General features: G+C 41.3%; 1 protein-coding gene across 13 annotated transcripts in view; it reads left to right on the top strand.

Moving 5' to 3' along the window:
* Nucleotides 1–12,101, top strand: part of TANC1 (tetratricopeptide repeat, ankyrin repeat and coiled-coil containing 1) — a 252,857-nt gene that overhangs the window by 163,262 nt on the left and 77,494 nt on the right. For 11 of the 13 annotated variants that reach the window (XM_044934922.2, XM_044934949.2, XM_044934939.2 and 8 more), the window contains 2 exons: nucleotides 10,434–10,564; nucleotides 11,586–11,772. In XM_044934922.2, coding sequence (XP_044790857.2) covers nucleotides 10,434–10,564; nucleotides 11,586–11,772 — 318 coding nt within the window. The remainder of the gene's footprint in view (nucleotides 1–10,433; nucleotides 10,565–11,585; nucleotides 11,773–12,101) is intronic. The other 2 variants (XM_044934933.2, XM_044934929.2) reach the window with 1 other exon arrangement.

Raw genomic sequence — 12,101 nt, 5'->3', positions numbered from 1 at the left:
TGAACCAAAAACCTGCTAATGTTGGAGGGCCTCCTGTAGAGGTGTGGGTTGGCAGGGGCAGAGGCATGGGTTGGACAGGGGCATTGGAAGGTCCCCCTTGGTGTATATTCTGTTGGAGTTAGCCATTAACCCTACCATAGAGCCTGTAGAACCCAGGGCTGGGGAAAAACTCAGTCCAAACAACTACCAGGGAGGGAGCCCAACCCCACTCTTTAGCAGATAGTTGGATTAAAGCTTTACTGAGCAAGGCCCTGCCCATCAGAGCAAGACCCAGTTTTTCCCATCTCCAGTGCCTCCCATCAAGAAGCTTACACAAGCCTCTTTGTCTCCTTCATCAGAGGGCAGACAGAAGCAGCAAGAAGCACAGTCTCACAGCAGCTAAAACAAAAACCATATTACAGAAAGCTAGTCATGATGAAAAAGAAGAAAGTTATGTCCCAGATGGAGAGACAAGATAGAATCCCAGAGAAACAACTAAATGAAGTAAAGATAGGCAACTCTCTAGAAAAAGAATTCAGAATAATGATAGTGAAGATGATCCAGGATTTGGGGAAAGAATGGAGGCAAAGATTGAGAAGATGCAAGAAATGTTTACCAAAGGCCTAGAAGAACTAAGGAACAAGCAGAGATGGAAAATAAACTAGAAGGCATCAATAGAAGAATAACTGAGGCAGAAGAACAGATAAATGACCTGGAGAACAGAATGGTGGAAATCACTGCCACAGAACAGAATATAGACAAAAGAATGAAAAGAAATGAAGACAGCTTAAGAGACCTCTGGGACAGCATTAAATGCACAACATTCACATTATAGGGGTCCTAGAAGGAGAATAGAGAGAGAAAGGACCTGAGGAAATACTTGAAAATAGCTGAAAAATTTTTGAACATGGGAAAGGAGAAATATTCAACTGAGTCCAGGAAGCACAGAGAGTCCCAGGAAGGATAAACCCAAGGAGGAACACACAGAGACACATAGTAATCAAACTGACAAAAATTAAAGACAGATAGAATATTAAAACAAGGGAAAATGACAACATACAAGAGAACTCCCTTAAGGCTATCAGCTGACTTCTCAACAGAAACTCTACGTGCCAGAGGAAGTGGCATGATATATGTAAAGTAATGAAAGGAAAGAACCTATGACCAAGAATACTCTACCCAGCAAGACTCTCCTTCAGATTTGATGGAGAAATCAAAAGCTTTCCAGACAAGCAAAAGTTAAGAGAATTCAGCCCCACCAAATCAGCTTTAGAACAAATGATAAAGGACCTTCTCTAGGCAGAAAGCACAAGAGAAGGAAAAGACCTACAGAAAGTAAGCCCCAAATAATTAAGGAAACGGTAATAAGATCGTACATATTGATAATTACCTTAAATATAAATAGATTAAATGCACCAACCAAAAGACATAGACTGAGTGGGTGGATGAAAACATGTGCACTCCCACTTATATCACTCTGCTTGACACCCCCCAAATTGTGTGTAATTATTTTATATTGTTAAGTTAGTCATATTCCCATTATGGCTTGCAGTTGTAATTATCTTTTATTTTTTGTCTGGCCATTGATTGTGAAAACTGATAAACATTTTTTACTTTTGTGGTGATGTAACTATTACTCCTTTAATACCATTGTATCATGATTGGTCAACAGAAAAATAATAGACCTCTATCTCACCAAAGCTAGGATCTAATAGAAAAACCCATATCACTTTAAAAAATCCAGATGTGTATCACAATTATCTTGAAATTTTTTGAAAAATACAAATTCTCAGGTATGCTTTTTTCTCCAGAGCTCCAGATATGTTTCTAGTGAGCAGTTATGTTTAAAAACATCTGGACTATGTGATGATCTTTAACTTTTATCTAGTTTGTCTCACTTTTCTGTTTCATATTCAGTGCTACCATTTCATTTAGTTTATGTTCTCAGTTTCTCCATCTCTTTTTTTTTTTTAATGTTCTTTCTCAAGCCTTTATCAAGTGTAGTAGAAAAACTTTTGTATAAGTATCTATAATATATATCTTAGAAAACTTATGAATTTTTGCCTAAACTAAAAAATTATGATATTTTGATACCATTTGTTTGACTTAGTATGAGTAGAATGCTAGATTTCTAATTAAAAAATAGATACGCAACAAGCAACAGAGGTTTACTGTATAACATAGGGAACTATAGTCAGTATCTTGTAATAACATATAATGGAAAATAATTTCAAAAATAATGTATGTGCATTTGTATAACTGAATCACCTTGTTGCACACCTGAAACATATTGTAAGTCAACTATACGTCGATTAAAAATATATACGTATATATACACACATACACAGGGAAGTCAAAAAAGGAGATGGACCATTAAAAAAAGTTACTGTGCCTAATATGGCTGTCTCAGGAGCCTTGGGCAAGTGAATGAGTTTAAGTTGTGGGTATGTGATAAAAAAATAGAATTGGTGAGGGTAAACCACATCTCTTTTACCCCAAAAGAGTTGAGAAAGTAATGGAAGATGAGAGATCAGTTAGTAGGATGAGGGTATGTGCAATTACGATTTTACTTGTTATTTTAAAGAAAGAGAATTTAGTACAGTTCAACATTTAAAGACTGCAAGTGTGGTACATGGACTTCTAGGCATCCCCAGGACCCTTTCAGGGGTCTGTGAAGTCACTGCTCTTTTCATAATAACACTTGATATTTCCATTTCTTTTACATTGACATTTGTGATGGTGCAAGAGCAATTGTTGGTAAAACTTCCAATGCCTTAGCACATGTGAGGGTAGGGGCACCTGCTATTATTCTAGGGCTGCATATGGATGTTTTTTTTTTTTTTTTTAACCACCACCCACTTGCATCAGAAATAATAGTTCACTGAAAAATGTCCTTGATGAAGCCCCCAAAATGATGAATTTTAAGCCCTGACCCTTGAATACCCACCTTTTAAATATCTGGTGAGATGAAATTGGAAGTCTGCAGAAAGTGTGTCTACTGTGTGCTGAAGTTTGATGGCTGTCTGAAGGGAAAGCACATGTGTGATTGAATTGCAAGCTGAACTAGCCATTCAAATAAAAAACGGGGAACATCATTTTTACTTGAAAGCACTCCTGACAAATCTTAGTTACTCCAAATTGGGTAGTTTGCATATATTTTCTCAAAAAGGAACAAAATGAGCATGTCACTTCTATGGAAAAAAAAAACCAACAACAACAACACACCTGGCAGGGTTTAGTTGCCAGTGATAAAAATTGACCTTTTGAGTGAAAATTAGGTTTGGGGGAATTTGCACCTGTCACAGTGAGTGTGATGGTTTCTCAGGATTTTTCTATTGAGATCTGTGGTGATGTTAATGAATGTGATATTTTGGTGTTGTATAATAAAATGTGTCAACACTTGCGAGAGCTGCAAAACCAGTATTTTCCAAATGACCCAATACGTGGTGTTACAAAATCTTGCATGGGTAAAATCCATTTGAAGCATAAAACACACCATTGGATTTTCTTTTAACAGAGCACAGAAAGTTCATTGATTCAGATTCAGAGTCAACACTGGAACTAACCTTTAAGAAATTGCTACTTGTCAAGTTTTGGGGTGGTATCAAAGAAGAATATCTGTAATTAACTGGAGAGGTTCCTCCCTTTCCCAAAGAAAGCCCTCTGAAGCCACAGTTCTTCACATGCTTCAACCCAAACCTCTCGCAATAGATTGAATACAGTAGACATCAGAATCCAACTGTCTTCTACTAAATCAGATGTTAAAAAGAATTTGCAAAAATTTAAACAATGCCATTCTTAAGTAACTTTTTAAATTGAAAATATGGTGGTTATTCTAAAAGTGTTATTTGTTAATGTAATTTTTAACTTAAAATGGATTAACATAGATTTTTAAATTCCTAGTTTTAATTTCTAACATGATGAATATCATAGACATAATCCACATAAACCTAAACACTTTGGAGTCCTTAATTTTTAAAGGTGAGCTCTGACACCAGAAATTTGAGAACCACCAGCTTGGAGAAGGAGAAAATAAAAATAGATGAGAAAATTGATTCAGAGTCTAATTGTTATCTAGACTGAAGAGGATGAGGACCAGAGAGAAAAAGGCTAATTCAGGAAACATTTTGAAAGAGGAAATGGTAAGATTTGGTGACAGTTTTAGTATGGGATGCATGAGATGAAAAACTTAAAGATAACTTATATGATAATGTCTCTTCAGGAAAATTAGAGATAACCTAGGGAACATTTCATGCAAAAGATGGACACAATAAAAGAGAGAAATGGTGTGGATCTAGAAGCAGAAGATAATAAGAAGAGGTGGCAAAAATATGCAGAACTGTACAAAAAAAGATCTTAATGATCCAGATAACCACAATGGTGTGATCATTCACCTAGAGCCAGACATCCTGGAGTGCAAAGTCAAGTAGGCCTTATGATGCATCACTACAAACAAAGCTAGTGGAAGTGATGGAATTCCAGCTGATCTATTTCAAGTCCTAAAAGATGATGCTGTTCAAGTGCTGTACTCAATATGCCAGCAGATTTGGAAAACTCAACAGTGGCCACAGGACTGGAAAAGGTCAGTTTTCATTCCAATCCCAAAGAAGGGCAATGCCAAAGAATGGTTAAACTATCGCACAGTTGCACTCATTTCACATGCTAGCAAGGTCATGCTCAAAAAAAGCTAGGCTTCAACAGTTCATGAGCTGAGAACTTCCAGATGTTCGAGCTGGATTTAGAAAAGGCAAAGGAACCAGAGATCAAATCACCAGCATCCGTTGGATCATAGAAAAAGCAAGGGAATTCCAGAAAAACATCTACTGCTGCTTCATTGACTATGCTAAAGCCTTTGACTATGTGGATCACAACAAACTGTGGAAAATTCTTAAAGAGATGGGAATACCAGACCACCTTACCTGCCTCCTGAGAAATCTATATGCAGGTCAAGAAGCAACAGTTAGGACCGGACCTGGAACAATGGACTGGTTCTAAATTTGGAAAGAAGTACATCAAGGCTGTATATTGTCACCCTCCTTATTCAACTTATATGGATATGAGTACATCATGTGAAATGCTGGGCTGGATGAAGCACAAGCTGGAATCAAGATTGCTGGGAGAAATATCAATTACCTCAGATATGCAGATGATACCACTCTTATGGCAGAAAGTGAAGAGGAAGTAAAGGGACTCTTGATGAAGGCAAAAGAGGAGAATGAAAGAATGCACATGGATTCAAAACTCAACATTCAAAAAACTAAGATCATGGCGTCTGGTTCCATCACTTCATGGCAAATAGACTTTGTTTCCATGGGGAAACAATGGAAACAGTGACAGACTTTATTTCCTTGGGCTCCAAAATCACTGTGGATGGTGACTGCAGCCATAAAATTAAAAGACACTTGTTCCTTTGAAGAAAAGCTATGACAAATCTAGACAGTGCATTAAAAAGCAGAGACATTACTTTGCCAACAAAGGTCTGTCTAGTCAAAGCTATGGTTTTTCCAGTAGTCATGTATGGACGTGAGAGTTGAATCATGAAGGCTGAGTGCTAAAGAATTGATGCTTTTGAATAGTGGTGCTTAAGACTCTTGAGAGTCCCTGGGACTGCAAGGAGATCAAACCAGTCCATCTTAAAGGAAATCAGTCCTGAATATTCATTGGAAGGCCTGATCCTGAAGCTGAATCTCCAGTACTTTGGCCACCTGATGTGAAGAACCGACTCATTAGAAAAGACCCTGATGCTGGGAAAGATTGAGGGCAGGAGGAGAAAGGGACGACAGAGGGTGAAATGGTTGGATGGCATCACTAACTCGATGGACATGAGTTTGAGCAAGCACCGGGAGTTGGTGAAGGACAGGGAAGCCTGGTGTGCTGCAGTCCATGAGGTCGAAAAGAGTTGGACACGACTGAGCAACTGAACAACAATATGATAACTGTGTTTTCATATTGCAGACTAGAAACCCGTTATTGACAGAACCAGATCAGGTGCCTAGAGAGATGCTCCTCTATAAATAATATTTTTGGAAATTCAAGGAGGTGGGACTGGTGATGGCTTAGGAGAGGGAGCAACCAGAAAGAAACTGGAAAAGTTTGTGGAGAAGGCAAGGACAGCACCAGGTTTAGCACAAAGCAGGTCCTGGACGGGTAGAGGCAGAGAGGGAGGGATTTAACATCAGTCAAGGCTGTGTGGCATTTAACAGCCTGGATCAGAAGTACTGTCTTAGAAACTGATATTAAGTCAGTGGTTCTAGACTACATGCTAGTGAATGGCCAGACATCATCAACAACACTCAGTGCTCTGTTGAGTTTGTGGAGGAGGAGGAGGGGAGAAATGGCTTCTCTTGGTGGCATGATCATTGGTAATCCTGAAGGACCTCTGCAGTTCTAGTAGAGTCCGGCTTTAAGAAGAGGGAACTATCAGATAGGAAATGAGCAGTAGATGTGGGCCAAGTTGGAACAGTTTGATACTCAGCCAAAGGAGGGAATTTGTTGTTTTGAAAGGATAGTGAGTTCAGAAACAGTTAAATTAAGGCAGGAAAATTCTAAATAGAAAAGTATTTTTATGTAAGAGAAACATGTGCACATTAAATATAAATAGGGAGCCACGGGCTTCCCTGGTGGCTCCTATGATAAAGTCTTCACCTGCAGTGCGGCAGACCTGGGTTCGATCCCTGGGTAGGGAGATCCCCTGTAGGAGGGCATGGCAACCCACTCCAGTATTCTTGCCTGGAGAATCCCATAGACAGAGGAGCCTGAAAGGCTGCAGTCCACAGGGTTGCAAAGAGTCGGACACGACTGAGCAGTTGACTAAGCACAGCACATGAAAACAGAAAGTGAAGTAATAATAGTGAGAAAGTGGGCTCTTAGTGTTAAATTTGGTAGAAATAATGATCACCTTTGATATGGTGTCTTATTTCAGAGATATTTAGTTTATTAGGTGTTTCTCATATTTGTTTTGAACTTCACAATCAAAAAGAAATGGATGATGGCCACTTCCAAGATAAGGAAATTGAGGTTTGGAGAGGCTCAGCCACTAAGGAGTCCAGAATAGCTTTAGTGTAGAGTCCTTTCCTCTGAGCCTGTGGAGGGAAGGAAGAAGGGATGGTTATAAGGGGCACACACAGGTTTGAAGTTAGGATGGTGGTAACTGGGGACACAGTCACTTTGTGGACCATACCTGGATGTTGGTGCCCTAAATGTGATCCAATAAGTGTGAATAGTTAGAAGGAGCCAGGCAGGGAGTGATTGAAGAAATCCTCTTTGCTTTTTCCACATGATTATTCCACAATGGTTTGAAAGCAAGGACTGCCTGAGTACATTATTGGGAGGACAATCGCTGTCAGCTTACCTATGGGATCCTAGGGAGTGTGAGGCTAATTACTCTCTCAGCTTCAGATACAGCCATCATAAATGTGTTGGATATTTATTGGGTTGATCAAAAAGTTTGTTTGGATTTTCCATAAGATGCTACAGAAAAACCTGAACAAATTTTTTGGCCAACCCAAAACATGTATGAGATAGCAGAGCATTGCTAAGAGATGAGGTCTTTCTCTCCAATCCTCAGCCCATTTGTATTGGGTAAGGTAACCCATAATTGATAAGTGATTTAGTATTAACCACATGAATGGAAATAGACCATCTGGAGTATCCCATTTGGATTTTGGTGTGGAAGTCATTTTGGAATTGTTAGCTCAAAGAAAATTCTTTCTGACTGTTCACATCTCAGTATTTGGTGACTGACTATGAAAGGAGAAATCCATTTCCATTTCATAGTCACGTGTATCAGTGTGTGTTCCCAGGCAGCTCATCTTCCCCAAAACGGCCCTGTCATACTTCACCCAGGAGTCCTTCTGCCAGACTGAAAAGTTCAGCAAGAGAGGGCCCTGTGCATTAGGGAAGGAAAGACGAAGACAGCTTGATGTGGATTAAGGAATTCAGGCTGAAGGGGACTTCTGAGGAGAAGGTCGCTAGGATGACACTTTAGTAGAAAGAGTAAGATGAAAAGACAGTTGGAAAGCTTTTGGAAGAAAGAAAATTGCAGTGGCTTAATAGATGCCAAAACTACAGTACAGAACATCTGTCCGTTCATCTCAAACCCGGGTAGAGTTTTGGAGCTTTGGTAACAACAGAGTTCAGGTTGCACAGTTAAGAGAACAGTTAATGATGGATTTGGATGTCCTTTGTGTATCTGGGCAACTGCGATGGCCACTGCTCCCCAGCTTGCCTGAAGGGGGATAGTTTGGATGACTAGTTGTCTTTGAATTTGTGTGTGGACGCGCACACACACACACATACACACACACTTAAACTGAAAACCTTGACAGTCTGGTGTGAATCTGCTATCCTAACCCACCCCGCTGCAGGACCTACATAGGAAGCTGGTCTCAAAGTTGACGGTTGTGGTCCTGTTTGTCAACAGAGTGAATTTTGTGACAGCAGCTGCCGACTGGGAGTCATTTCTGGCTCTTTCCTCAGAGTGTTTCAAGTTGAACCAGAAGGTAGACATTCTGGGGCAAGTCACAATTGGGTCACAGTGTAGAGACTGTTGAAAAGAAAGGGGGGTGTGGAGTAGGGAAATGGCTGAGTTCTGGCCCCTCACCCACTTCTTCCTCTTTCCAGCTGCATCCTGTTCTCCCTCCAGTCCAGCTGCCACGTAAGATAAAGTGGCTGCTCTGCTCGAGCCTAAGGGCAAGGAGGGCGGCAAGGATCCTGTTCTGAAGTGGCCCGGCCCTTGGGTGTGCCTGGACTATGCTGATTTGGTTGGGTTCCTGCTTTCCTCTCACCAGTGCCCATGTATCTTAAGAGTCAGAATGTGGTTGGAGATCTGTGGTGGGAAGGAATCTTCTGTAGGGTGGCTTTGAGGGTGTGGTTGGCCCGCCCTGGGGTGGCTCCCTTACCCCTGTCATTGGCTTGGGGCCACTGCTCTTTCATGTTAAGAGTTTATCGCAAATGATCCAGAAACATCAGGGCTCTTTCAACCCACAACAATCAAGTCTTGGTTAATTTTACCCCTGCAGTATGCTACAGCAACTAAAGAATATCCAGGCTGGGAAACAGCTGTTCTCACCCTAAACATTGGGAGCTTTTGAGAGCAGGCAAGGGCCGGGGTACTTTTCCTTCCTTGAGGATACAACTGATTTAACTTCCCTTGTAGCTACCATCCTGCAAGCATGACTTAGCAAAACTGATAATGTGGGTGAGAATAATAAAGATGGTCTTTCTCAGCTCTGCTTATATTGTCTTTTGTATTTTCTTACAAAAGGCAAAGTTAGCATTGAACTTTGGTGATGATCCTGTATGTCAAAGGTAATATCTCAGATTTTATTTTTCCTCATTTTATGTTTCTATAACCTATTACCCATTATCTGCAGATTTCCACATCCAGGGACATTGGTTCATGAATGTATGGATCTAGGTACCTAGACAATTAACAAAAAACAACAAAACATGAAGATGAATGACTGTTGCAGGTTGCTTGTTGTTGTTAAGTTCTAACTGTGTAAGCACAGTTGCTTTATACATTATTTCATTCCCTGATGGAAGCTGAGCTGGCTTAAAACTGTAAGAGAGGTGTTGGAATGAAGTGAATATCATCTTGTCGACCATCATTAAGTTCCCTTAGAGTTTGGATACAAGATTAATCTACAGCTCAACACTTAAATCCAACAATAAAATTCTCTTGAGTGCACAAAGCATGATGACCAACCTTAAGGAGACCAGAGGAAGGCATGGCTTCCAAACATGCCCTGTGACTGTCAGGTGGAACATGCTTCCAGCATTACTATGAAGCATGCTGAAAGCACATCCAGTTTTTCTATGTCTCCTCGTGGACAGCAGGGTGTACTCCTGGGTCCTGTCTCTTGGGACACAGTTTACTGGGACTTAAGATCTTTGTTTCAGCATGGATCCCTGATGACTGACCCTTGGGTTTGAATCCTGGTTTTGACTTGCACTCCTGTGGAGTGTGCACAGACTGACGTGGTTGTGCCCCTGCCTTGCTTAATGAGAGCTTGCATTTCAGTTTTCCCCCAGCATCCAGATGACTCTGCCAGCATGCCACTTGGGTTTTCCTTTATTTCAGCCTTCTGTGGGCATTGGACACATGGTGCCCTTCAAGAATAAGATGAGGCCTTTTTCTGCCTTTGGTGTCTCAGGTACCCATTCCTCATGACATGGAAATAGGACTTGCTACAGATAATGATACTGTACCTTTAGATTCAGGTCAACAATTTCACCCTGTGCATTTGGTTTTTCCCTTTTACCGTTTTCTTAACCTGTCACAGTCTCTTAATTAGAATGTATTGCTAGGGGACAGGCAGCACTGTCAAACTTTGTGCATTTTATAAAAATACACAAAAGCACCAGACAAGCAGCTGTAATGCCAAGTCCTCCAGATGCGATACTGAAATTCCTGAGAGGGGTGTCTTCATTGTTTTCTTTCTTTGTTCCAGAAGCAAAGGCCGATAATGAATCGAGCTGTTCGCCGGCAGCTCAAGAACTGTTGACAAGGCTGGGATTTTTACTGGGAGAAGGGATCCCAAGTGCCACACACATAACCATTGAAGAAAAAAATGAAACCATGGTAATGCCCGAGGAAGACACTGCATGTCATATCTGCTCGGAGGATGAATGACGGCATAATCGTCTTGCCTCCTCCCCGAGTGGGGAAGTTGTTGTTCAGACCAGATGAGTCTGGGCCATTGTGTATTGAAATTCATTTCAACAGTTTGTTTGTGAACCTTTGTAGTAGGGAGTGGGGAGAAGCAGAGGGTACAGACTTTACAAAAATGTCCACATTAACCTTCTGGTCACCACCCAGAGAAGAGTAACTGAATTGAAGTGGCCGAGAGAATTCCTTAGGAATTCTACTTTTATCTTTATAGCACCATTCTTTTCATCCGGCTGCTTTGGTATGCACTTTCCTGTGCTTTTTTTTTTAATTGGTTGAGACTTTGGAGGGTCAGTGGGGTGAGGAAAAGATTTATAGGAGATGAGTGGAAACAAAATAAAATAAGATCAAAAGGTTCATCTTCGGAAGAGCACTCCCCTTCCTAGGGAACGGCAGCCACCCACATCCGAGATGAGAAGTGTACTTTTGAATAGCAATGAGGGGCCGGAGCCTCTGCCCCTTCGAGGGTTTCCACGAGGGTGTCAGGCGTTGATTGAGATCGCAGTGGCCACCAGTCTCCTTCCCTGGATCGCAGAGCCCATAAATCTTCCAAAAATTGAATCAGGTCGTGGTGCTCGTGATACATTACAAAAACAGAGTTCCCAGATTTTCCACACAGAGGTCAAAGAACCCATTTGTCTTCTGCAGAGTTTAAATGAAAGGAAGTCTGCCTGTTTGCTGTTTCTGCTTTACAAATGTTCATTCCCACTAAATTATTTCCAAGACTGCCCTCTTAAGAAAAAAGATCACAGGGAGGCAAACAGAACTAAGGGAGATTTCTCTCTCAGATTTTGGAAGACCGTATATATTAAGATCCCTGGATTGTAAATAAGAAAGCCTGTTTTCCATTTTCTTGTTTGTTTTTAATGCTAAAACCATGAAGCTACAAAGGGGTGTGTAGACGCGCTAACTCCTCCTTCCGTTCATCTTGCAGTGCACAGCTCTGAGCCAAGGCATCAGCCCTTGCTCCACTCTTACAAGCAGCACCGCCTCTCCTAGCACCGATAGCCCCTGCTCAACCTTGAATAGCTGTGTCAGCAAGACGGCAGCCAACAAAAGTCCCTGTGAGACCATTAGCAGCCCTAGCTCCACCCTGGAAAGCAAGGACAGTGGAATTATAGGTAAGATGCTCACTGCTCGGTCATGTGATGGCTCCATGCATTTCAGCCAGAGCGTTCACCAGGCTCTTCTTAAGAGGGTTTTGGCGTGTGCGGTCTGTGAAGGTCAGCCTGCCCGGACTACCCTGTCCTTTGCAGATAGCACTTGCACGGTCAGCTGAGCGGTTGAAACATTGGCTTTTATATTCCTTCGTGTTTATTTGGTAACCCTGGACTCACGTGGTAAAAAAATTTTCCACATCAGGTCTGGCCTGTGACATTAAAAAAATCTTCCCTTGTCACTAATCCACTTGATGGGTATTGGGCCTGTATAGGACACACCACAGGACAAT

Source organism: Bubalus bubalis, chromosome 2, assembly GCF_019923935.1.
Source record: "Bubalus bubalis isolate 160015118507 breed Murrah chromosome 2, NDDB_SH_1, whole genome shotgun sequence".
Lineage (NCBI taxonomy): Eukaryota > Metazoa > Chordata > Mammalia > Artiodactyla > Bovidae > Bubalus > Bubalus bubalis.
This window is presented reverse-complemented; position numbering and strand designations above follow the sequence as displayed.